The sequence below is a fragment of the Centropristis striata genome, chromosome 4 (genome assembly GCF_030273125.1).
Source record: "Centropristis striata isolate RG_2023a ecotype Rhode Island chromosome 4, C.striata_1.0, whole genome shotgun sequence".
Lineage (NCBI taxonomy): Eukaryota > Metazoa > Chordata > Actinopteri > Perciformes > Serranidae > Centropristis > Centropristis striata.
The window spans coordinates 21,750,459-21,778,124 of NC_081520.1; the positions used below are offsets into that span (position 1 = coordinate 21,750,459).

General features: G+C 39.1%; 1 protein-coding gene across 1 annotated transcript in view; it reads right to left on the reverse strand.

Moving 5' to 3' along the window:
- The window catches only part of sgsm2 (small G protein signaling modulator 2), a 106,848-nt gene continuing 79,182 nt past the window's right edge, over positions 1-27,666 (reverse strand). Inside the window, 20 exon segments of the mRNA XM_059331244.1 lie at positions 1-132; positions 484-651; positions 2,514-2,610; positions 2,724-2,833; positions 3,896-3,978; positions 5,407-5,531; positions 6,036-6,185; positions 6,187-6,423; positions 9,174-9,356; positions 9,452-9,580; positions 11,659-11,804; positions 12,629-12,693; positions 13,633-13,807; positions 19,196-19,330; positions 19,576-19,708; positions 21,274-21,437; positions 21,719-21,786; positions 22,164-22,288; positions 26,379-26,513; positions 27,383-27,531. Coding sequence (XP_059187227.1) covers positions 44-132; positions 484-651; positions 2,514-2,610; positions 2,724-2,833; positions 3,896-3,978; positions 5,407-5,531; positions 6,036-6,185; positions 6,187-6,423; positions 9,174-9,356; positions 9,452-9,580; positions 11,659-11,804; positions 12,629-12,693; positions 13,633-13,807; positions 19,196-19,330; positions 19,576-19,708; positions 21,274-21,437; positions 21,719-21,786; positions 22,164-22,288; positions 26,379-26,513; positions 27,383-27,531 — 2,666 coding nt within the window. The 3' untranslated portion in view covers positions 1-43.

Here is a 27,666-nt window from a genome sequence, read left to right on the forward strand (position 1 = left end):
CCTCCTCCTCCTCCTCCTCCTCCTCCTCCTCCTATCTTTATAGTCACTTGTTGTCCATCAGGGACTGGACTTTGTGAACCAGCTCACGTGCTATCTTCAGGATATGTTGGACGTCATGACGCTCAGCCATCTCTGTGGATCAGACACAGAAATATAAATATTACAACAGCTTTTCAGTACGGCACTCCTGTCTCTTTGTCCAGTCATTCACATTGAGGACAATAGACAATTTCATTCTCTGTTTTGCACTGTGTTCCGGTCATCTTTGCAAATGTTTAATTTATCTGCAAGTTATTTAATTTAATTTTATTATTTTATTTTTCCGTACAAGATATACATCCGTACAACATATATCTATACATACGATAGATAATATACTATTATAAGAGTATGTAGATAGAATGTGCAAAAAGACAGAATATTGTATGTATTAAGTTAAATGTAAACACAGTTTACATTATACCACATGCGTATGTCTCTTACCATTGAAGAACTTGATGATGTCAGTGAAGTCCATGTTGTTGTCCATGATGATCTCACGGTAAACTGTCACCAGGGCCAGAGCCAGAAAGAGAACAAAGTGCTGCGAGGAGATTCTGGGAGCCACCCAGATCACCTCCCACACCGCAAACACGTCCTCGTACAGGAGCTCTGCACACACACACACACACACACACACACACACACACACAAAAACAAATTTTTACACTTCAGAGACTCCGAGTCATCACAAAGATCAGCTGAGAGGCTGAACAGTCGACCTCAAGAGGAAGTAGCCGTTTAATCACTTCCTGGAATGTTAAAAATTTCCACCATGTGCTGCAGGCAGTTTTCCATTTCTTACTAAAGCACTGCGGAAATACTGTGTTACAAGTTAAAGTCATGCACCTATGTACTTAAGGAGAAGTACAAAATTCTTAGAATATTAATAGTACTAAAAGTAAAAGTACTCATTATACAGAATGGGCCATTTCAGATTATTATGTATAGTTTTACAGATTTTATATAGTGCCAGGTAGCTTTATCTTTAATAATACATCAGAATCACTATGTCATTTGTATTATGTATTACTAATCTGAATCTACGAAATAGCTACAGCTGTCAAATACATACAGTGGAGTAAAAAATATTCAAAATTATACAATATTCATCTCCATATCTCCAGATCTTTCCTTTATCTCTTGGATCACAGATTACCTGACAGGAAGACCACAGTATGTCAGGTTGGGGAACTGTGTTTCTGGGACATTAATGAGCAGCACGGGGGCTCCACAAGGCACTGTTCTGGCTCCATTCCTGTTCACACTGTACACAGCTGACTTCAAATACAACTCTGAGTCCTGCCACATCCAGAAGTACTCGGACGACACTGCTATTGTGGCGTGTATCAGGAATGGACAGGAATCTGAATATAGGGATCTGATAGAAGCCTTCAGTGACTGGAGTCACAAGAACTATCTCCTACTGAACACCTCAAAGACTAAGGAAATGATTATAGATTTCCACAAGTTCAAGCTTCAGCCAGTGAATACCCGTGGGGTGGACATGGAGGTGGTGCCAAGTCATAAGTATCTAGGTGTATACCTGGATAATAAGTTGGACTGGTCCCTAAACACTGACGCTCTCTACAAAAAGGGCCTTCTTTTTCTTAAGGAAGCTCAGATCTCTGGACATCTGTAGTAAGATGCTGCAGATGTTTTATCAGTCTGTGGTGGTAGTGTGTTGTTTTCTGCTGCAGTCTGCTGGGGAGGCAGCATCAGACACAGAGATGCAAGGCGGTTGGACAGACTGGTCTAAAGAGCTGGTTCTGTGGTTGGAGCCAGGTTGGACACACTCATTCTAACAGAGCTAACAGATTAACTGAGCTTCCCCTCGGGGATAAATAAGGTAATTTCGATTTTTGATATAAGTATTTACTATTTGGTATGGTAAATGCTTTAAATACTAACTACTTTTAAACATTTGGGGGCAGCAGATACAAATGTTATGTTATCACCTTGGTAAACATATTAGATCATTAACAGTACACAGCAAGAAGATATGAGGCAACATTAGCATAATTTGGGCATGTGTTACTCACTATGTTCCATTATATTTAGCTAATTGATATAGCAGGCTTATCTATGGAAGACAATTGGTGCCAGGTAGTAAAATGAAATGAGAGGAGGAAAAAAGGTTGAAATATCGAGAATAAAGTTTAAATATGATTCCGAGGAAAAAGTTGAAATGAGGAGAATAAATTCAACTTTTTGTGTTCAGTAAAGTTGGAAAGATCTTCACAGATTGGTTGTTCCTGTGTCAATAAGTCATCAGAGGAACATTGTTTTCTATCTGAACAGATACTGCAAGCTACAACCTGATTTACATCAATGCTGTACAATGGGCAATAAGCACAGTATTTAGGGCCAAATATAACTGCTGTTGCAATAAACATATATAAACGTAAAGTTGTCTGACTGAAATGTTGAGTTTGATAATACAGGTGAGTGAGAGTCATAGATGTGTTGGTCACCTCTCTTGAAATCCAGCAGGAACCAGCGGTAACAGAAGTAGAAGTGAGTGTAATCTCCATTCTGCTGCATCAGCTCAAACAGCTCCGAGTCCAGGATCTGACATAAGAGTGAGAGCAAACGTTAACCAGTGAGATTAAATAGAGGTGACACACTCGCTCTCTGTCTCTCACACACACACACACACACACACAGTATGAGTGATCCGTCACCTGGATCAGTGACCTCATGTTGGCAAAGTGTGTGTCCATGGCTCCGCCGTTAGGGAAGTTCTGACTCATCCTCTTCATTAGCTGAGTGAAACAGCTGTAGGCCAGGCACTCTGAGACACACACACACACACACACACACACACACACACACACACACACACACACACACACACACACACACACACACACACACACACACACACACACACACACACACACACACACACACGAAGAAAATAGGGTCATGTACCCAAGACAGCACTTAAAAACTCTCTCACATTCAACCATCACAGTTGGAGTTTTTATTATAATTTTTGGCAAGAAATAATATTTTCCAATTTCACTTCAAACTCATGAAATAATATATGACACATATGGATAATGTGGCGGCCTTACAAAAAATAAAACACAGTTTCTGTCATAATAAAGCTGTTCACTTTACCTGAGCTGACCCACATACCAGTAGAGCAAAGTAACATTTACTCAAGTACTGTACTTAAATACAATTGTGAGGTACCTGTACTTGAGTATTTCCATTTTTATTGAACTTTATACTTCCACTCCACTACATTATAGGAGGTAAATAAATATTATACTTTTTACTCGACTACATTTAGCTGCCTGCTTTTGTTACTTTTCAGATCGAGATTTTACATAAAAAACATGATAAATTAAAAGTTATTATACATTTTAAACCCAGCAGCATATTAGATTTAGCATTTAGCATTATCTTTAAAAAAATTAAAACACTGCTTACATAAATGAATCAATACAAATAATCTAATAATATATTTAACAATCTGAGTGGGTCCATTCTGCATAGCGAGTACTTTTACTTTTGTTACTTTAAGTACATTTTGATGCTGACACTTTTGTACTTTTACTTTTACTGTAGTGGAGTCATTTTACAGCGTGTTATTAATACTTTTACTGAAGTAAGGGATCTGAATAATTCTTCACCACTGCTCAATATACACTAAGAGCTCTCCCTGTGTATGATGTTTGACTGTGGCATAACTCAACTAAACTAGCTGCTATTATATCTGCAATGTACATGAATATTTATCATTTCTATTAGGGATATTCAATTCTGTAATGACTACTGGGGGTATTTTTTTAATCTTTAATTTCAGTTAGGAGATATGAAGTATATGATGATTCTTTCTTCTCACCATCATCCAGGATGACCATGAGCGGAGCGAGCAGGTCACACATTCCTTGAACATAGCCAATCTCTAAATGCTCCCACACATAGCTGCAGGTAAGAAGGAGACACAGCAAACAGATCACACTCACCTCCACAGGTGTACCAAATGTATGTGTGTGTGTGTGTGTGTGTGTGTGTGTGTGTGTCAGCGTGTGTGTGTGTGTCAGCCAGCGGTTGAAAGGAACACAGTACATTTACTGAAGTAATGTACTTACAATCATGGAAAAAATTATTAGACCACCCTTGTTTTGTCTAATTTATTGTTCATTTTAATGCCTGGTACAACTAAAGGTACATTTGTTTGAACAAATACAATGATAACAACAAAAATAGATATCTAGCCATTTTCCATGGTTTTCTTGATAACAAACTAAATCATTATCAAGAAAACGATGGAAAATGGCTAGATATCAGCTCTTAAATTAAACTATTATGACCTATTTTGTTGTTGTCATTATATTTATCCAAACAAATGTACCTTTAGTTGTACCAGGCTCTAAAATGAAAAAGAAGTTGAAGAAAAAGGGTGGTCTAATAATTTTTCCATTACTGCAAGTGCAAATTTTAAATACTTTAAATACTGATTTTACACACTTGGGGGCAGCAGATACAAATTTCATGTTATCACCTTGGTAAACATATGAGCTCATTAACAGTACACAGCAAGAAGATGTGAGGCAACAGTAGCATCATTTGGCTATGTGTTACTCACTACTTAGTGGATGCAAATGGTCCACTATATTTAGCTACTTGATAACTATCTCTGCCTGTCGTTTAGTGCTGAGCAGTTAGTGTTCAGCAAGCTTATCTGAATGAGAGGATAAGTGCCAAGTAGGAAAATCAAAATGTCGAAAATAAAATAAACTTTTTGTGTCGGGTTGGCTTGAGTTGGAAAGATATTTACAGATTGGTTGTTCCTGTGTCAGTAAGTCATCAGAGGAACATTGTTTTCTATCTGAACAGTTACTGCAAGCTTCAACCTGATATTCATCATTGTCATAAAATCAGCAATAACCTCAATATTTAAAGGTGTAGTAGAACTAAAATCCCCTGACACATAAGTGAGATCTTCTTGTTAGTAGGCTACTGCAGCTATTGTTTTGGGAAAAGCTGCTTTTATGTAATTTATGTGAACCTTTTAGACAAATATTAGATGTATTGAAGAAAATCAGGTTGTAGCATGCAGTCTACTTTACCAAACTCAAAAAGTCTACTTTATTCTCTGCATTTTGCCTTTTTTGTCGAAGTACATAATTCATTTTGTTTTCAATCCTCATTATTTTTTTCTCCCACCTGGCCCAAATCCTCTTCTGTATTTATTGCTATTTTCTGAAAATGACAATGATGAGAGCAGCGATAGTGACTCAGAACAGTAAAAGTGTGGGCTGTAAATAAAAAATAATAAGCTGCAAGATGCTACAACCACTCCATGGTACTGAGAGGAACCTGAAGGATCTAAATACTTCCTCTACACACCTGCACATGATGTTGCGTAGCTTCTCCAGGTTGGCTGTGGTGAAGTAGTAATAGTTGCGGTCGCAGCGCTGCACGTCTTTGTCGATCCTGTGGAGGTTGAGGGCGACTGTGTCCAACAGCTCAATCTGCACAGAGGAAAACGGGTTTTAGGGCCGAAAGTGTTTTACTGTGTTTTACTACGAAATGATTCTGCCACTTGCTGCAGGCTTGCTTAGTCAGATTCATTCAACACATGTACAGTCATGGAAAAAATTATTATTCCACCCTTGTTTTCTTTAATTTAATGTTGATTTTAATGCCTGGTACAACTGAAGGTACATTTGTTTGGACAAATACAATGATAAAAAAAAATAGCTCATAAGAGTTTAATTTAAAAGCTGATATCTAGCCATTTTCCATGTTTTTTTGAGAATAATTCAGTTTTTTATCAAGAAAACCAAGAAAGAAAACCATGGAAAATGTATAGATATCCGCTCTTAAAATAAAGACTTGTGAGCTATTTTTGTTGTTATAATTATATTTGTCCAAACAAAGGTACTTTTAGTTGTACCAGGCATTAAAATGAACAAGAAACTGAAGAAAAAGGGTGGTCTAATAATTATTCCATGACTGTATAATACTTTACATACCGTATATGAGGAGAGTGACGGTGATATGGCCTCTGCAGCTGCTCCGTTGGTCACTAGTTTGTCCAGCTGACTGCACAGCCTGTCCTCAGTCAGAGAGTCCTGACACCCCCCCAGCACACCCGGAGTCCTGCCCTCCTCCCCGCCCCCCCCCTTCCTCCTCCGTGCTTTGACCGTCGTCTATGCTGGACAGGATCTGGGAATGAGCAGAGGTCACTGAGTAGTTTCTGGACGAGGGGAGACCTGAGTCGGGGGAATCAAACTCCACCAGAGGTCGCTCCTCTGGGGGGAGGGCTGCAGGGGGAACCAGGGTGGTCATGGTGGGGGTACTGTCCTCTCCACTGGGGGTCTCCTGGCTCCCTGCATCTGGCTCATCCACCGACATAAAAACCTGAGGAGGACAGCGGATGCAATGATGCAGGGTGCTGGATCATAAATCATATATGGATCGTTACAACTTCATGATATCATGAATTTTTATTTCTCTCTGTCTAAGGTGGGCAAGACAATGTTATTCTTCCTTTTGTTGAACCTGGTTGCCAATTATTCCCACATTTGTGAAACCACTCACAAATAAACTTTTGTGCATTCTGTGTTCTACGGTCACTGAATCAGTCTTTTAAAGAGGAGATAATTGTACAGAATCACTGTCACGTTCACATCATAAAGTCACAGTTTAAAGAGCAGTTGCTGAGAGAAGAGATTTCCTTAATGAAATGTGTAATGCAAAGAGTAGTAATTGTTTCCAGATAACATTATGCCATTTAGGAATCTCAAATTGTTGGATTTATTAAAGTTGGTGGACTTGCCGGAGACAGATTAAAATGTGAATAGTTTGGATGTCTTGAAGGCCTCTGGACTTTTTATGTTGCATGTTATCTCTCATGCCTTTTTATCTCCATTCTTACTGTTCACTATCAAAATAAAATGTCAGAAAAATGCACCAGGAGCTGAGATATCGTGACAGGACATCTTTGTCCTTAGAATGGTTCAAGCAATAATCCTACACCTCCCATAATGCACCTCCACAAGATATTTTAATGAGATGCACCATGTCCACATCTTTTAAACTGTGTGATGTGTTGCTCTGTGTGATGTGACCGGGGTTTCTGTTCAATGAGTAGACATACAACTGTTAGGAGCAGTGTTAGGGGAGTAATGCACTACAGTATGTCATCTAAATTTGACAAAAAAAGACATAGTATAGTACAGTAATAATATTACTCTCCTCAGAAGTGATAATTACTAATATAATTTCAGTAATATTACAGTTACTCCTAAATGAGATAATTTGTTACAATCTTACTGTTGCTACATTCCCATTTGTGTTCATGCAGAATCTGAAGAACGGTGAAGATGAAAAAAATTTGACCAATGCCATGTTTTAAAAACACAGCATTTAAAATGTACTTTCGCACATGAGGAAACATGCTGATGTTCCTTTACTGTTGCTCACTCTGAGTTGGATGTGATTAATAAAGGAGACAATCAAACAGAGAAGAAAAAGAATGAATGTCAGTCTCTAAAGGAGACAATCTAGTGTTTGACAGTAATATATCTCTGATTTAGTTTGTAACTCCCATGACGACATCATTAGCCTGATTTCCACTGAAGTGAAATAAAATTTTGAAGCGACATTTTGAAATGTGGCATTCAAGAAAAAGGGAATTTGAGACGTTTCCATTAACTGTTTAGATCAAATAAAAAAAGCTGCATGAATGCACTTTGGTCAGAAGATGGCAGTGTAATGTGTTGCTTTAGGCTAATCCCTCAGTTAACAGTAGAAGAGATTTAGCAAGAGAGAAAAAATAATAACAAACAGGTTGCTAATCGGACATTTTGGCCCCCCCATGAGATAAAATATGTCTTCAGGCAAAAGATTCAATTAGGCAACTTATAATTGTTCTTTCATGTCAGAGCGGAAACAGCTGATCAGCCATGTCAGTTAAATGTTCAACATATCGTATGTTATTCGGAAAAAGAGTTTCCATCTCCAGTTTAGCGTATGAAGACAAAAAACACCTCATGCCAGCCCAAACACTTTTATGCACATTTTTGAAAGCTTTTCTTATGCGAATCTTCAAAATGTGCATCGAAATTTAGTGATGGAAACACAGCTAGAGTTAAGTTTTGTTCACTTTCTCAACCTCTCATGCACTCTCTCTCTCCCTTTATATTGCCGTTTTTTGCTAGTTGTGAAGCCAACATTAACCTTGTGTATCAACATTACCAACTCTCAAACTCCCACATATAGAGATATGCATACAGTACAGGCCAAAAGTTTGGACACACCCATCTCATTCAATGCGTTTTTCTTTATTTTCATGACTATTTACATTGTAGATTCTCACTGAAGGCATCAAAACTATGAATAAACACATGGAATTATGTACTTAACAAAAAAAGTGTGAAATAACTGAAAACATGTCTTGTATTTTAGATTCCTCAAAGTAGCCACCCTTTGCTTACTAGAATATAAGACATGTTTTCAGTTATTTCACACTTTTTTGTTAAGTACATAATTCCATATGTGTTAATTAATAGTTTTGATGAATTTACAATGTCAATAGTCATGAAAATAAAGGAAAAACATTGAATGAGAAGGTGTGTCCAAACTTTTGGCCTGTACTGTACATCCCCGCCTCCTATTGACCCCCCAACCCACGCCTCGACCCTTCGCACCCTCAGCGAGACAAGCGGGTCTGTGACAGTGCCTGAAATGGCTGCAGGACCGGATGGCTGCTTGACTATGCTTTGGACGGGTTGATGGCAAATTTTGTTGTACTAGTACTTGTTTCTCTGTGCAATGACAATAAAGGCTTCTGATTCTGGTCTGATAAGATGAAGAAACATATATCCATCTCTTGTCCTAATATTAGTACTAGTGGCACGTTGTGGACAAAATTTCATGGGATGTCACAGGAAAATTAAATACTATACTATATATAATATATTATAAGTACTGCAACAAATTACTGTTGGCATGCAGAAATAAGTAATAATAGTACTAGAAACAAAATAACATTTTCTGAGTAACGAGCCGAGTTGAGTTCCTCTGGAACAAATACTGCCCATGCTGCAGAGTATAACAGGAGTCAGATGTTTGTTTGATGGATGTCATATTGTGCTGAGCTTCTTCACCTCGTTACTAAGTGTAGAGTCTCTGTGAACGAGTCGCAGCACGTGACTGTCAATGCTGCTGCCCGAGGAGAGCTTGGCGAAGATGGCTGATTGCATCTCCTTCTCTCTCTGCTTGACGATCACCTCACAGGCCTTCCACTCCCGCATCACCTGCTGGTAGCGCTCGCTGATCTTTGCATCGATCTTAACAGGAAAAAAAAGCCATCAAAGGGTTATTTTCTAGTCAAAAGACAAACTAGGAAATTGTGTGTGTGTGTGTGTGAGTGTGTGTGTTGTACCTGGCCCATGTCCTTTTTGCCCATACCGAACTTGTAGTGTCCCAGCAGGAAAGGCCACACCTCCTTCCTGATGTCATGCTGCACCCCGCCATAATAAACCAGCCTCAGTAGCTCCAACTCCTTATAGTTCTACAGAGAGAGAGAGAGACACACAGGAAGAGAGAGAGACAGAGAGACAGAGAGAGAAAGAGAGCAGAATTTCTTACTACACTGTAGTACATACCAAGACATCAGAACAAAGTTCTTTACTAAAATAAAATGTAAAGTCCCAAACTTTGCTTCCCTCTCTGAGCAGACTAAAGCTTCACAATATAACATGTACATGTTGTCTCTTTATTTACTAGATTTACTTAATGAACTGTATATTTGTCATTGATTTGTCTCTCACACATCTATATATATATATATATATATATATATATATATATATATATATATATATATATTACTGTTATTGTGTATTGTACTTGTGCTTTGGCAATAGTGTTTTGAAACATTCATGTCAATAAAGCCTTTTTTGAACTTGAATTTGAGAGAGAGACAGAAAGACAGACAGAGAGAGAGAGAGAGAGAGAGAGAGAGAGAGAGAGAGAGATACAGAGAGAGAGAGAGAGAGAGAGAGAGAGAGAGAGAGAGAGAGAGAGAGATACAGAGAGAGAGAGAGAGGGATAAAAGGAATATAAAACAAAAAAAATGAGAGATGACAGCAAGAAGAAGCCTGGTGTCAGCGGTGAGAGAAACAAGAGGAAGTGCATCAATAATGGAAGGAGAGAAAGAGTGATGGCGACCCATTCAGAGGAAGACAGAGATGAGTGCAGAAGATAAAGGACACAGATATGAATAGAGTGTAAATTAGTAGTGATGACTTTGTTGGGAGTTGATGAATGGTTACAGTGGCTGCTTTAATAGCTACGCTGGTATCACGCTGCACTCTGTGACGAGACTTCATTCCACTGAAACTCATTAAATTTGCATTAGAGTGAAGAAGAGTGGAGGAGGGGGGCAGGAGCAGGACATGTCCCTGACTTTACAGTGAAGGAGGATACAATTATAAAACACACAGAAATACAAGAGTATTAATTGGAGCAAAAGGATCTCCAAAAGATATTTAGACACAAAACACACTTAATTATGCAAGAATACTGTGAAAACTCACATACATAACATAAAACATTGAACTCCTTGATGGTATCTTTACAGTTTAATCTGTCTGTTATAAAAACAGGCTTTTGCATAGTTCAGTATATATAGCTTCTATTTTACCCATGTATGCATGTTTTTATACATACAGGAGTATGTTTATTGATCGTAAACGTTATAGATGCTCAAGTTGGAAGGTTTCTTCTAAACGCCCATACCTAATACAGGTGCATCTCAATAAATTAGAATATCATAGAAAAGTTTATTCATGTTAGTAATTCAATTCAAAAAGTGGAAATAACACATTATATAGATCCATTACATACAGAATGAAACATTTCATGACCAAATTTATTTAATGTCTTCTAATTATAATGAGCATGGCTTACATTTAATGAAGACGTAAACTTCTGTGTCTCAAAATTTTTTTAAATTCAATGTTCAATATGGAAATATTGGCCTCTGAAAAGTATGTCCATCTATATGACTCAATACTTGGTTGGGGCTGTTTGACTTGAACTACTGGAAATGGACTTTCCCATCATATTCTAATGTATTGAGCTGCACCTGTATATACAGAATAATAGAAACACATTAACCATGATTATGAACTAAAGCTCAATTATCAAGTAAAAAAAAAGTTGTATTCATTCTTTCTACAATTAGCAGCTGATTCATCATGCTGCCATATTTTAATATGAATATATGTTAAGGTGCTCATAATTCTCTCGGGAAACATCCCTCAGATTCTTCACTTTATAAAATATGACTTTATAGAAAAGTGAAAAGCCTCCACTCAGCACCAAATTACCATAATTTATCCATAGGGGCTTAATCAATAGCGATGCCCCAGTGATGACTTGGCAATCTGCTGTGATTTCTGGCTTTTAAATTTGCCAGTGGACGAGGGGGTGTCAGATGGTGCAGGAAGAAGATTAAGGTTCTTGTTATGTTGTTGTAATTCCTGCTGCTCGCTGGCAGAGATCCATCACGCTGGCATGCTGCTATATACAGTATATATATATATATTAACTCTCACTGTATGGACCTGTCTGCTCTGTACCCACCTTGCAGTCTTTCTGGTACTTGCTCCACACCTCCTTGCTGAGGCCCCCGGACGCCTCGCAGGGTCTGTCTGGAGGGACAATGTTGTGGTTGACCAGAGCTGACAGGTGAGTTCGCACGGTGGACAGGTGTCGACAGTAGGCCAGCCCTGATGGACAGGTGAGACGTGGACAGACACACACAGGTGAGACCAAGCATCAGTAAAGACAAGTCAGTGGCGTTTCTACACAGGGGCCTACAGAGACCACTGCCCCTGTGAAGAAGCCCTTGGCCCCTGCTGTGGCCTCTGTGTCAAATTAATAATAAAATGATCAATTTATAACGAACGGTGGAACAATTCTTAACTTTTTTTTGTTTGAACAATATCTAATTGTACACAAAAGGAACCAAGATATATAGATAGAAGTTTCTCTTATCTGACAAAACAATTCTTGATTGAATTTCATTTTGTTGACACAAAATTCAGTTAAACAGTTAAATCGCAATATATTGTATCTCAAAACTCAACATTTCACAAAACGTTTAAAATCGCAATAATATCGTATTATGACTCAAGTATTGGGATAAAATCGTATGGTGGGGCCGATGCGCTGATTCACACCTCTAATGTGCTTCATTGCATCATGTTGAAAATATTTCGTAAACCACTTGTTCTATTGAGTTCAATAAACTCACTAGCAGTAACCAAGTAAGGTCTCTAGAGTCATGCGGAAATTAAAAACAGGTCTCCTTGAAAAGCAATATTTGAATACCAATATAAATACATTATGTTACCCAGCAGGGTCTTACAGCATTGACAGTCAACCCTGTGTGACATACAGTATACAAAGGGATTATTCATTACAGATTGCAAAACCAAATAGCTACTCTATTGAAAATAGTGAGTAATGTTTCACTTGAGTGTAAGCAAAAAGTATAGGTGACTGTGCAGAAAACAGCAATAATAGATACATATGAATTTGATGAATTTACATCCATAAAAGGCTCTGGAGACGATCTGCCTCTTCATGTTCTGGCAGAGCATCTTCAGAGGAATACTGGAGGAGAGGAAAGAAACACACCATAACTGTTGAGCCACTGTTACTGATTTGTAAAAGCATATTCTTTAAATATTTTGCTTTTAATGAAGAAACATCCACTGTGGCTGAAAGCGTCTGCAACAACAAAGAAAGCATACTTAAGTGCCTAAATGTGCTAGAATAGAATAGATGAATGAGATGCTGCCTCCATAAAATCTCCTTGGAATTTTATTTCATAAAGACACTCATAAGTACAGTGATTTCACTTCTCATATGAGCAGTTCTGTTGTTCTGACAGCCTGTCACAGCTGCTCTGGGTGCTGATAAGATAAGATAAGATAAGATAAGATAAGATAAGATAAGATAAGATAAGATAAGATAAGATAAGATAAGATAAGATAAGATAAGATAAGATAAGATAAGATAAGATAAGATAAGATAAGATAAGATAAGATAAGATAAGATAAGATAAGATAAGATAAGATAAGATAAGATAAGATAAAGATACATTCTATACACATTATATACATACAGTCATAGAAAAAAGTATTAGATCAACCTTGTTTTCTTCAAATTCTTGTTCATTTTAATGTCTGGTACAACTAAAGGTACATTTGTTTGGACAAATATAATGATAACAACAAAAGTAGCTCATTAAAGTTTAATTTTAGAGCTGATATCTAGCCATTTTCCATGGTTTTCTTGATAATAACCAAAATCATTATCAAGAAAAACATGGAAAATGGCTAGACAAAACCCCTAATAATTTTTCCATGACTTTATAATAAAACAAACACGTGCACACTTTCTCCTCTTTGTCTCTTGTGTTACTCTTTTAGCTATATTGATTACCTTTATTTCACAAATGAAAATCTCAACTAACCACTTAAAAAAAACTGCATCAAATGAAAAGCCGACCAACAGCAGCACACTCTCAGGGAGTTGATGAGAACGTACGTGTGGATGTCTGATGGGTCGTGGATGCAGGTGCAGCCTGCTGGGTAGTCGAACGACACATTGCTGCCGGCCGTGGAGCAGGACTGACACAGCGATTCGTGAGTGGTTACTTCAGCCTGTTGCCACGACGACGGGCTGCCTCCAAAACCCTGCATCTCCACCATCTCCCCGTGGTCTAAACCAGAGAGAAGGAAAGTGAGAAGACGGCGAGAGGTCTCACCGTTCTGAGACAAAATGGATGCCGCTGTCTTCATGTGCTACACTCTTAATTATTATCATGTTCTGTGCCTTACATATTATGACATAGGCCCCTCAGCTCAACCATAAATACATCTTTCCATGTATTGTTATTCATGACATCAAGAGATGAGTAGATGGATGAAAGTTTTACACTAATGTTACATGTGAGAGCTGGAAAAACAAGCGTAGAGAGGAAACGAAAAGTGGAAGGGGACAGTTTAGGAAGCGGGAACGGTGCTTTGGAACAGACAGGCAGAGAGGATGCAGGGAAGCCATGCTGGTTCACTTCATTCAGAGGGGGAGGCAGAGGAGACAGCAGAGCTCAGGGGACACTCCGGACAAACAGGAGAGAGGAGGAAGTAGGAGAGGAAGCGAAGGAGCTGAGAGAAGAGGAGAGGACAGGGACGAGGCTGACGCTCAGGCCATGCAGGATGCATAAAGCCAGAACAAGACAAGAGACACCAAAAGAAATTATCTCATAAAACAAATGGACACCAGTAAAAAGGACACACAAAGGGGAAGGAAAAAAATCATAAGAACTTCAACATTAAATAAATGCTCTTCACCTTAATTCTTCAGGTTGGAGCTGATGACCTGTCATAAATATGAAGCTGCGCTTTGGTCGTTCAATAACCCCAAAAAACAAAAAAATATTAAGAACGTAAAAAAGCAAACAGAAAAAATGCTGGAGCGAGACCAACATGTGGCCTCCCCCCTCTTTACTTTTGGACTAGACGTGATCAACAACTGTCTCTGGGCTCAGTAATGCAACCCCACTCACACAAGGACTCCACGTCTCTACTACTGCGGAACCCCACAGGACCGTAATGAGAGGGGTGGAGGAGGGGGCAAGGGGAGGGGGAGGGGGGTGGCGGGGCTGGTGAAGAATTACAGTGAACAGCACTGCAGCAAACGACTGCACAAACAAGAGGAGAAACAACTGAGGAAGTCAGAGTCAGAGAGAGAGAGAGAGAGAGAGAGAGAATTCAAAACGAACAGAGGAGGAGACTGTGAGAGGATTTTCCATCACAAATACGTAGAAACACAGAATCGTTCTTTAAAAACAATGAAATGGGTGCATTTTTTTCCATGCAAAACTGTCAGGCATGTTGCAAGTGAGAAATCAAAGGACAAAAAGAAGGAAACGGGATTAAGTCAAATTAAAAGGAGTGCAAAAAACCCAAAACAAGGCAAATGATCAAAGCGGTTCTTGGCCACGACAGCAAAATCCAAAAGTTGAGGCATGCTTCCAGAGCTATAACCCTTTCATAACTCTGGCAGTCAGCAACTGCAAATCCCACAATGCAAAGCAACCGGAAAGGGCTCGACCTCAACAAGAAGACCTGGGGAAGTTTGAATCTGTGATAAAACCAGGTGACAGTCAGTCACTGTGTTCAGCAACAAGTCTATTCATCTGTGTGTTTCCAGTGTGTGTGTGTGTGTGTGTGTGTGTGTGTTTCAACAGCTTGCATGAGGATCCCTGCCAAGCCAGGGGATTAAAGTGTGTCACTCAGCGGTGCGAGGAAAGAGAAGAGACAGAGGGAGAGAATAGCATTGAGCAAGAAAGGTGTAGGGGCAGTGTGTCAGCAGCTGCTGAGGCTTTAACTGAATGTCTGATCATATCTGAGACAAAAGCAGACAGGATGGTACTGTGCCACATCACAATGTCCTGGGACTCTTAACTTCCAGCAGTCATTTAGAGTAAATACAGCAAACCAAAAAGCTCATCATGTGTCATATTGTTGAGTAAATGTTATTGAACGGTTGGATTTTGGTGCTAGAGATAATCCTAACTGTTGCATCATGATGGTGTGTGATGAAGCATGTGCGCAGATGGCACTAGGGACAGGGGGATATGTCCCCCCCAGATTCATAGTGATCCCGATCCGACCCCCCCACTGTCCCTACATAAGGCGACAAACATCGGCGGTATAACAAAGGACTAATGTTCCGTCAGTTAGGCTAATTTACATTGCAGTTTGTGAGGTTCAGTAAATGGTGCATTCAAGGTCTATACAAATGTCAGAATTTTCGACGTTGTTCTGAGCTCCAAGTTCCGACTTTCAGTGTAAATTGAACACACCATAAGGCATTATGGTAAGAACGTGTTCAACCCGCCTTCAAAATAAAAGCAAACACAAAACTTTCAAAATAAGAGCACATGGATGATGGATGTGTTAGCAGAGTCCATCACAGAATTTACAAGAAAACTGTCAAAATATGAAGCCTTAAATAAAACAGAACCCTTATTCTTTACAATAACTTATTAAAAATGTGCAATGATTAAGATGGAATAGTGGCATTACAATGTGTGAGAGGCACTAAATTTAGGCTTTTAGGGCGAAAAACCCTCAGGGGATCATGCCCCCGGACCCTCCTACTTTGTTTAGGTCCCCCCATTATAGTCTCAGAAAATCGTGTGGGAAACACTACTGGTCCTGAAGGCTTGACAGACTGGACAGACAAGAAATTGCCCAGCAGTATGTTCAGGGTGATGAAAGGAGGAGAGATGTTTTTGGGTCCTTCATTGAGTAAGCTTCAAGTCAGTAAATTTGTTTGGCTGCACTTTGAATTTCATGTACAAACTTCTTTTTATATATGTAAATATGTTGGTTGTTATTTACACTACTGTTAATTTAAAAAAATGTAAACAAAAACATATTTGGGTTAAGGCACGTAGTGGAAAAATAACTAATTGAGGTGAAATAATTTGCTGACAGCTACGTCCCTCCCTGTTCAAATTCCCATCTGCACCCCTGTGATGAAGACTTGCTCATTCTCCAACATTAGCTCCTATGTCTTTTCTTAACCTCTTCACATCTTTCCTCGACCTTAGGACGTTTTCCATAGAGGTCAAGTAAATATGTAAAGAAGGAATTGAAGAAGGATGACCGTAGTGGCCAGAGAATCAGACTTCACTTATACTAAGCCTGTAATTATGCGTCAGGGGGCCGAGGTTATCGATGTAGGTCTACTGGAGTTGGGGAAAAAATCGGTACAGCATAGTATCGCGATATTATTATAATAATAATAATATTGATTCATCGCCGCCAAGAATCCATATTTAAAGTTCCGACGACCGTCAGTAATTTCGCCGGAGGCCATACAGGGCCCACTTTTGGGTACATACTAGAGAATATTATAGTATTAAATGAAACTAGAAGATCTGAGGAATCTATAGGAATCATGTGCGTCAGGATATCGTGACGGGAAGTTTTTCATAGCGGTCATGTGACCTCTGACCTCATTCTATCTCAATGAAAATCGGCTCTCTGGGTTCCCACAAGTCTCCTCTTTACATACATGGCTACCTCCCAATGCAGAACGTACGAAGAAATTAACACAATCCATGACGGTTTTCATTTGCAAAAACTCGAGGAACCAGGTATTGTCACTCCGTCGTGACGTTATTTCAGGGGCACACCCGTATCGAAGCTATTCAGAGTAGTGAAGCTTAAAGTTAAGGAAGTTTGATAAAATGCTGCAGTTGTTGTCGTCCATACATGTTTGATATCAGTTCAGTTCAGTTTGACTGAACATTTTGTTGGTCAGTCTGTGGGTTTGACTCTCATTGTGGAGAAATAAAAGGACTGAAGTGAGAATTTTCTCTTATTTGACAAAACATTTCTTGATTGAATTTAATTTTGTCAACACAAAATGCAGTTAAACAGTGAAATCGCAATATATTGTGTCGCAATACTCACCATTTCACAAAATGCTTAAAATTGCAATAACATCGTATCGTGACTCAAGTGTCTGGATAAAATCCAGATAAAAATAATCCTGGATAAAAACAATTCAATCATGCACTTTCTCACTGTAACTTCAAAAATCATATTCTATCAATCTATGTGCAATAGTTTGAATTCTACTGTTCAGTCTGTCTGCTTATATTTAGCTTTTGTTACTGTTTACTTATTGTACTTTTATATCACTTTTTTTTATTTATCACTTTACCGGTGCTTCTTGTTTTACCAACTTTGGGATTAATAAAGGATCTTTAATTAAAAATATGACTTTATCAGCAAGTTTGTAAGTGAAATTAAAAAAAAGAAATAGTAACCAGCATTACAAGTGAAATGAAAAAGTTGTCACAGCAAGAAAGGTTGCTCATGATCCTGTCCTCTCGTATTTATCGACATTAACCCCAATTAAGTAAGGAAGCATTGAAGCTCCTTTCCTTAACATTTAGAGAATTTGAGCAGCTCTTATCATGCACGTCACTTAGATACTTCATTTCACTCAGTTAGGAACCTTGTTAAGCAAAAAGGACTTCCATCTGACACATGGGACCAGCAGCTTCACCTACAGTTCACAGGATTTACATTATGTCACTAGAGTTACATGTGCAGAACTGGACAGCTCACTGCTGCACTTTCATAAAGGCATTAGGGCTTAATGACACATGAATAATGAGCGCTGTCCAACTGACAGGGCTATGAAGAACATTCATATAGAACATATGTCCTTTCACCTTATAGCATATTTTAAAACAATTACCTAACACACTAACGCTAATATAGGTGCACCTCAATAAATCAGAATATCATAAAAAAGTTTTTTTATGTCAGTAATTCAATTTAAAAAGTGGAAAAAACACATTATATCGACCCATTACACACAGAATAAAACATTTCATGTCTTAATTTATTTAATTTTAATTATAATGATTATGGCTTACATTTATTGAAGGCCTAAAATTCAGTGTCTCAAAAACAAAGTTGGCCTCTGAAAAGTATGTCATCTATATGACTCAATACTTGGTTAGGGCTATTTGACTTGAACTACTGGAAATGGACTTTTCAATCATATTCTTATGTATTGAGATGTACCTGTACTCTCAGTTTTGGTCTCCTCCAGCTCCTGAGAAACATATCTGGCTCTATAGCAGCTAAAATTAGAACCACTGAAACTAAATTAAACACTTGGTTTAACTATTGGGAATTATTTGTATCCATTTGCCTAATGTTTAATTTAATGTCTTAATAATTTATCAATGGCAATTTTATTGCCATTGTAAGCATTTCTTTATGTGTATGATAACTTATTTCATCAAGCAACTTTGCTTTTCAGTTTTGTGTTGATGAACCTGAAAGTCCCCATGTCCTTGTTAACACAGGTCGCCCCAGCCTGCTCCACACTGTTGGGCTCGGCCTCAGGAAGCACACACACAGAGGCAGACGAAGCTGGGGGAGGGGGGTGGGGGGTGGGGGGGTGGGGGGGCGAGATGGGTGGGATGCAGGGAGGGACGTCTGAAGCTGGGGTGAGGTCCCAAGAGTGGGGGGGCGGTGGGGTTGGGTGGGTGTGTTAAGGTGATAAAAACCTTTCATGACATTAGGGTCTGTGAGGTTCCGCGAGCAGATCATTGAGATCATAGCATGGAGCCTATCTTCCTCTTCCTCGTCATCGTCCAGCGACGGAGCGCGGCTGCCCGTGGTGTGGTGGTAGTTTATAGTGACTGCTTGCACCATTGGGACAATAGAGAACACAGTTAGAACAGTAACACCCTGCAGACGGTGGGAACAGCATCGTGGTAAAGACACCACACTACACCCTCACTGTGTAAATACATCATGCCAAGACAACATTTAAGCTGATGTACAGTATTGTTTCTTTTTCGTGATGTGTGTTAACCATAGAAGCCTTTACTGCCACGGGGATACTTTGTACTAGTGTGCATGACGATGTGAAAGTGTGACTCACTGGCGTCGTAGCGGTATCCGGGGTAGACGATGCGAAACACATAGTCAGCAGCTGTCTGCTCCTCACCGTTCCTGTCCTGGTCGATGAGCCTGACAGAACTGCTCCTCTTCCGCAGTTTAGGGAACACCTTTCCCTGCAGAATACAAACAAATGTATTAAGGGGCCATGCACAACATTCAGAACAGTAATATAGCAATAACACAACTATTCACCGTGTTTTAATCCAAGCTCCTCTGTTCTTCGTTGACAACAAATAACAACACATTTTTGTGGTAGCCAGCCTGGCCAACAGTGAATCTGAGTGCATGTGAGCCTTTGTGTGTCCCATCACCGCCTCTATGCATTGCTCTCTTGCGTTACAAACCAAGCACTCAGGAAGAGCACCAGGCTGTTAGGACAATTTTCATAGTTGCCAAATGGTAGAATCACATGCAACCAAATCTTAATTTTTTGGCTTCAGGTGCCACTAAGCAACTTCCATTGGAGTGAATGCCCCCCCCCCCCCCCCTCCAACGCTGTATCCAGTTCTCTTTTTACATCCATGATTTGGACTCATCCGTTGGACCAGAGCCGGCCCAAGGCATAAGCGAACTAAGCAACTTCAGGGCCTCGTGGCCACTAGGGGGCCCCCAAGAGCAAATACCAAAAATAATACCAATAATATATATTTATTTTTTGCATGTACGAGTGATGATTTCTGTATTATCAAAGCTATGCCAACAGAGTGCTGCTGCTGATGTTGGCCTATATATTTTTTTTTATTTTTATTTTTATTTTATACAACCCCAGGTCGCTCTTGTAGTTGAATGTGCTACATTTTGAGATTAAAAACCATATGTGACACCCTGGACATCATTCATTTATTGGTATTATTTGCATTATTATTGCATTGGTATTATTTATGTTATTAACTAACTATTAACAATCAATATTATTGGCAGAAATAGAGAGCCCAAAATCGAATTCTGCTTAGGGCCCCATGGAGGCTTGGGCCGGCTCTGCATTGGCCCACCAAGTATTCCGATATGTTTTGTTCACTGATAACATCTTCCAAACACACTACGTTGTCAAGTAAAGATGTAAAGCGTGACTCTTAACTTCCAGCATTAATTTATAGAAAATACAGCAAACAAAAAAAGCTCATCATGTATCATATTGTTGACAAGATGCTTTGTTGCTAGAGATAATCCTGACTGTTGCACCATGATGGTGTGTGATGAAGATTTGCTCATTCTTGAATTGAATATTCCAAAACATTACCTCCTTTACATCTTTCTTTACTACATTCCTTAACCTTAAGACGTTTTCCATTGAGGTCAAGTAAGACTGTAAAGAAGGACTTGGGGAAAGACAAACGCAGCGCCCGGAGAATCAGACTTCACTTACACTAAGTCTGTAATTATGCATCAGGGGGCGGTAGTTATCGACGAGGTCTAAAGTGGTGAAAGTGCAGTGTTCAGAAGATGGACGACAAGAAGTGCATCTTCACCCCTTGCGTTCTTACTGTGTTGTTTCATGCAGCTATATAAACAGCTCCTTCAGAAACAGGCTGCTTATAGATATCGCAGGTCCTTCAACATCCTGCTGCTGAAAAATCAACACTGCTCTCTGCACTCACATTGTCCCAACCCACTACGTTGTCAATAAAACTATGATCTTATGTTTAGATGGGATCACAGGTCTAGCAAGGTTACACACCTTGCCTTTCTGGGACCAGAGGGGGGGCTCCAGCTGACCTCGCGGCAAAAGACCTGTTTCCAGACAGGAGAGGAACGCCAGGAGGTGACCACCTGGGGGGAAGTGGAGAGGCGGCCGCTGGATCCCATCCTGACTGACCAGAACCAGCGTACCACCACAATCAGCTGAAATAGGATGAAAGCAAGATTACGCCAGGATAGAAGGATAGAAGATAGATAACATGCACTGACATGAAAATAGCAATATGACCTGCACTGCCCACAAACAGTAAAGTTACACTTTATCAAGACAAGCAATCACTATTTTGATATGACAACAGCTTATGAAAAACAGTCTCTACGTGACAAAATGCTCTTAATATAAGCTGATCAATAGTGTGAAGGAAGACGCTTAAAGAAGGATGACGGAATGATGAGGTGTTGCAGGAAAGTGGCAGTATACTCACGGCGTTGGTGACAGTGGATACAGACGATCTGGCGCAGAGGCACAGTGAGAGCATAGTCCCAGTAGATACTGACAGAGAGGGGAAGACAAGGTGTAAACTGAAGCTGCAAGGTGTGGGATCATTTATACATACACTGGCTCTCATTTATCAAACGAGCGTACGACAGAAAGTGAGCATAAAGTGGGCGTACGATCATTTCTACTCAAGGCTCTTTTTGGCCGTATTGCGTCCTTCGGTGTCATAATCTTTGATATTTAAATGACGCTTGTTTTCTGGCGCCACATTTATCAACAGCCGAACATTCTTACACTGTGATTGGCGAGATGCAACTGTTTGATAAATCACACATGAACCCTGTCGTAAGACGAAATAGACGCTCAGATCTGCGCTCATTTCTAAATGAGGGTCATTATCTTTGAATATATAACGGGTGTGTTTTAACCACCTCTTCTCCAGGTCACAGTCTCCCAGTGTGCCGTTGATAAGCTGGTTGGGTGTCCATTTCAAGGTGAGGTTATCACCAGCCTGGTGGAGCGACAAGTAGCCCCGCAAAACCTCCATGTCCTTCTTCTACCGTGGAACAACGGAGAGGAAGAAAAGAAAGGACATAAGGTGTGACTTCAGGATTGAGAGTACTCAGGCTGCTTCCTTCATTAAACCCTTTTCTCCCAACAACTGCTTAGAGATTTGCAGATAACCAACTGAATAACTTTTTTTAAATTCCGCAAAACATTTTTAGAACTATGCTCCGTAACTTTCCTATCCAAGAACTAAGAGAAGACAAAGTACTATTCTCTGAAATTATATTAATTTTCCCAAAGTTTTTTTTAATTATTTCTTGAAATACAGGTGCATCTCAATAAATTAAAATATCATAGAAACGTTTATTTATATCAGTAATTCCATTCAATATAGATCCATTACACACAGAATGAAACATTTCATGTCTTAATTTCTTTAATTTCTTCTAATTATAATGAGTATGGCTTACATTTAATGAAGACCTAAAATTCAGTGTCCCAAAAAAAATTTGAATATTACAAAAGACCAATTTTCAAAAAGTATGTTTGGTATGGAAATGTTGGCCTCTGTAAAGTATGTCCATCTATATGACTCAATACTTGGTTGGGGCCATTTGATTTGAACTACTGTTAATGGACTTTTCCCACCACATTTTAATGTATTGTAGATGCACCTCTTCTTCTTTCAAAGTAACCTCAAAAAACTTGGTTCTGCTGTTTCATCAGGAATTTCTGATCAGATTTAAATGGCAATGGTGTCTCCATGGCAGCACAAGAAAATAACTGCTGAGGTTATTGAAAATAGGTTTTCAGGGCCTCTGAGTGAAGTCGCCCATAATTTAATATAGATTTTTCATATTCAAACAGGGTAAGTTCTGAGATGCTTTCTGACTCTCTGAGACCTGCCACTTCTTTGCCTTTTTAAGGCTGCAGTGGGCTCAGACGTGTGGGAATCCACACGTCTGAGTCATCCCGTCATGTTTTGCCGGGAATAGGACCTATTAACACTCCAAAATTCAGCTAAATGTTGGCAGGGGGGAAACTGACCTGGCTATTTCCAATATGTCCCTTGACTTTTGACCTCAAGATATCAGAATAAAAATGTGTTCTATGGGTACCCACTAGGGATGGGCGTTTGGAAGAAACCTGCCAACTTTAACATTAACGATCAGTTAATGGAATAATCACTGCATGCATACATGGGCAAAATAAAAGACATATATACAGTACTATGCAAAAGCCTGTTTTGATATTGGACACTTTTATTTTGAAAGGACAAAAAGATACTTGATCCTGTCAATCAACTGAGATTAAGCTGTAAAGATAACGTCAAGGAGTTCAATGTTTTCATATTCATATTTAAATGTGTTTTGTGTTTAACTGAGTTTTGGATCAAATCAAACCTAGTAATTCATGCTAGCAAGGTTTGATACAGTAAGTACAGCAAATTTCTACTCTTGTATTTCTATGTGTTTTTATAATCGTTATTGCAACTTTCAGTTTGCAAACTGTAGCTTTATCCAACTTAATTCTCAGCTCATTGGCTTATTGACCTACAGCCGCAGAACTGAATGCACAGCTGTGTTTCAGTTTAGTGAATACTGATACGCAGTCAGAGATCAAATTAAAAATAAAAGATACACAGATCGATTAAAAATTCCATGTGATTGAACAAATTCTTATTCTTATCATTCTTATTTCCATCTCTAGTACCCACAACAGACATACCCCAATTATGCCAATGTCATGCGGTTTGGGGCAAAAACCCCCATGCTGCTCAAGTTAAGGAAAAACTGTCTTTGCCATTTTCAAAAGGGTCACTACACTTTTTTGCACGCAGATTAAATGTGTTTCCCCATATTCTAAAATTATGCATTTGCATATTTTTGCACACTGGGGTCCCTAAACAGAATTGCATAAATTGGGTATCACAAGATAGCTGAGACTCTTGAGACCAATTAAATTCTTTTGTGATGATGCTAGTGCCCATAGTAGCTTTTCAGTGCAAATTTTTCTGAGCTATGTACATTGTATATAGACAGAAACTACTTTATGAAACGAGCAGCAGAGGGTAGAATCATATGGAGTATCATTTAGCATGCAGTGAATGCTGGATTTTACTGCATAAGCACTCAGCCACAAGTGTTAGCATGGTTCTGTCTGGCTGAGCACTGTGGGAGGCAAATATGTGCTCATTATATATTCCCAGGGCCAAACATGTTGAAGCTTCTTGGCAGCACAGAGCACATTACAGGCAGGAGAAAGACAGCTTTCATTTCAAAGATCACACATACAAAACACTGTGTGTGTGTGTGTGTGTGTGCAGCTCAATGATGGATGAAAATAACCATCATTTGCAATTTTTCTGTGCACCAGCTGAGTTTTGTCTATCTGTACTGCCTGTATGTAGGCTTCCAAGTTGGATTTCTGCATTCATCCCAAAGCAACAGTAGCTTTATGGCCTCCACAGCAGCACATCAAGAGCTTTTACATCTATATTAGGTTTCTATCAAGAAAAGCTATGTTACATAAAGTCAAGATAGACAGCCAGGGGGTAGCTGTAAAACACATTTAAATATAGCTAATTTATTAGAAGTGTGAATCAGCGTATTGGCCCCACGATACGATTTTATCCCAATACTTGAGTCAATTATTATGATTTTAAGCAGTTTTCGATATGGTGAGTATTGCGATACAACATATTGCGATTTAACTGTTTAACTGCATTTTGTGTCCAAAAAATTAAATTCAACAAAGAATTGTTTTGTCCAATTAGAGAAAATTCGCAGTCTATTCATCTCACTTCAGTCTTTTTATTTCTCCACAATGAGAGTCAAACCCACAGACTGACCAACAAAGTATTCAGTCAAACTGAACTGAACTGATATCAAACATGTATGGACGACAACAACTGCAGCATTTTACCAAACTTTCAGAAACTTCAGCTTCACTGCTCTGAAGTTTTTGAAAGAAACATAAAAGAAAGCCTAAATTTGCAGCGTAATTTCGACAACTTCCCGACACAATATCCTGACGCACATGGTGCCTATAGATTCCTTAGATCTTCTAGTGTCATATGATACCAGTATCTACAGTATATTCCTAAAAAAAATGAGCCCGCTTCAGCCTCCGGGAAAAAAACAACTGACGCCCCACCAGACCACAAAATATCAATAGAATATTGCCACGCAAAATAACACGATACTATGCTGTATCGATTTTTTTCCCCACCAACATTTGGTAAAGTGTTCAGATGAACTTCTAGATCAATGTAACCAATGTCACAGCAACAGTACATGATCAAATGTTGTAGGATTTCTCTGTTCTGATCGTTATCTTCTGATGTGTAAATGGCTGCTGAGTAATAAAGTACGGGTGCATCTCAATACATTAGAATATGATAGAAAAGTCCATTTCCAGTAGTTCAAGTCAAATAGCCCCAACCAAGTATTGAGTCATATAGATGGACATACTTTTCAGAGGACAACATTTCTATATTAAACATACTTTTTAAAATTGGTCTTTTGTAATGTTCAAATTTTTTCGCAACATTGAATTTTAGGTCTTCATTAAATGTAAGCCATAATCATTATAATTAGAAGAAATTAAATAAATTAAGACATGAAATGTTTCATTCTGTACGTAATGGATCTATATGTGTTATTTCCATTATTTGAATTGAATAAGTGACATTAATAAACTTTTCTATGATATTCTAATTTATTGAGATGCACCTGTAAACATTTAAAGTGTCAATGTCTAAACAAATGAGAAATATGAGAAGGATATCTAACCTAAAATACTGGTTCATCAAATGTGCAGATGGCTGATTTGAGACATCAGGAAGCAAGATCAAACATTTACACCATGCACCTAATATCAAGTACTACTCACATTGGGATTGGGAGCAAAAAAAGAAGGTGATAAGGACAACTCTGTTTTTGAACAAATCTTTTGACACAAATTTCAAATACAGCAGAGATATTTCAGGTATATACGTCAGACAGTAGTTCTGCAGGATTATCGGGGAAATCCAACTAGAAGCCCATAGTTTAGTTCTAGTAGATAGTCACAGACAGAGATGCTTAAGGAATTGTAAATGTGAAAGCTGGTCACAAAGTAAGAATGTGCAGTCGTACCGGTTGCACCAGGACGTTGTTTTTGCCGTAGAGAAGGTGTGTTCTGGAGTTCTGGTGCAGAGACTCCACGTACTCCCTAGCTGATGCAGCAAACCTGTCGTCTGACATGCTGCCACTGGACTGTCTCTTGCGGATCTAGAAAAAGAGAAGATTTTTAACAATTATTAATAACTTTTACCACAAGTCCCATCGCACATAACCTCAGTGATCATGTCTACACTATCACTAGAGGTGGGGGAAGAAATCGATACAGCATTGTATTGCAATATTTTGTATGGCAATATTATATTGATTCATGGCTGCCAAGTATTGATATTTAGTGTTCTGACGGCTGGCAGTATTTTTCACCTCACCTTTAAGAATATACAGGAGATACTGGTATCATATGAAACTAGAAGATCTAAGGAATCTATAGGCACCATCGTGTTGGGAAGTTGTCTAAATAACGCTGTAAAGTCAGGCTATTCTTTGATGTTTCATGGTGATTTTCAAAGCGGTAATGGGACTTCTGACGTCTATCTCAATGAGATAGTCTCTCTGGGTTCACACAAGTCTCCTCTTTACATAAATGACTGCCTCCCAATTCAGAACTGAATATCCTGTGTGTCAGGATATCGTGTCAGGAAGTTGTCGAAATGACACTGCAAAGCTCGGCTTAAAAAAAATAAAACAAAAAAAATTCAGAGCAGTGAAGCTTGTTGTTTGTGAAAGTTTGATAACATGCTACAGTTGTTGTCGTCCATACATGTTTGATATCAGTTCAGTTCAGTTTGACTGAATACTTTGTTGGTCAGTCTGTGGGTTTGACTCTCATTGTGGAGAAAAACTGAGAATATTCTCTTATTTGACAAAACAATTCTTGATTGAATTTAATTTTGTAGACACAAAATGCAGTTAAATCGCAATATATTGTGTTGCAATACTTGTATCACGGGGCTTCTGCTGATTCACACCTCTAACTAACACCTCTGGAGACTAAAGCAGCTGGTCTGATCCACACTCACCCCCAGAGCAGGTCGGCGGCCGGTCGACGTGTCTTGGCCCCGGTGGGCCCCGTGGATACGATGGCGCTGAACTAGTTCGTTGGCTGAGGGGTCTGTCCAGAAATGATCTGACGTCTTCAGTTTGGTGTATTCCAGAGCACAGGGTCCCACTGAGAGCACAGCACACACACATGAAGACACAATAACAGGTGCATTAACCAGACACACACACAGTAAAATCCTCAACTCAAACCGTTTGAAAGTTTACTACTACTACTACATCTATTTTAAAAAGGTACAAAAGA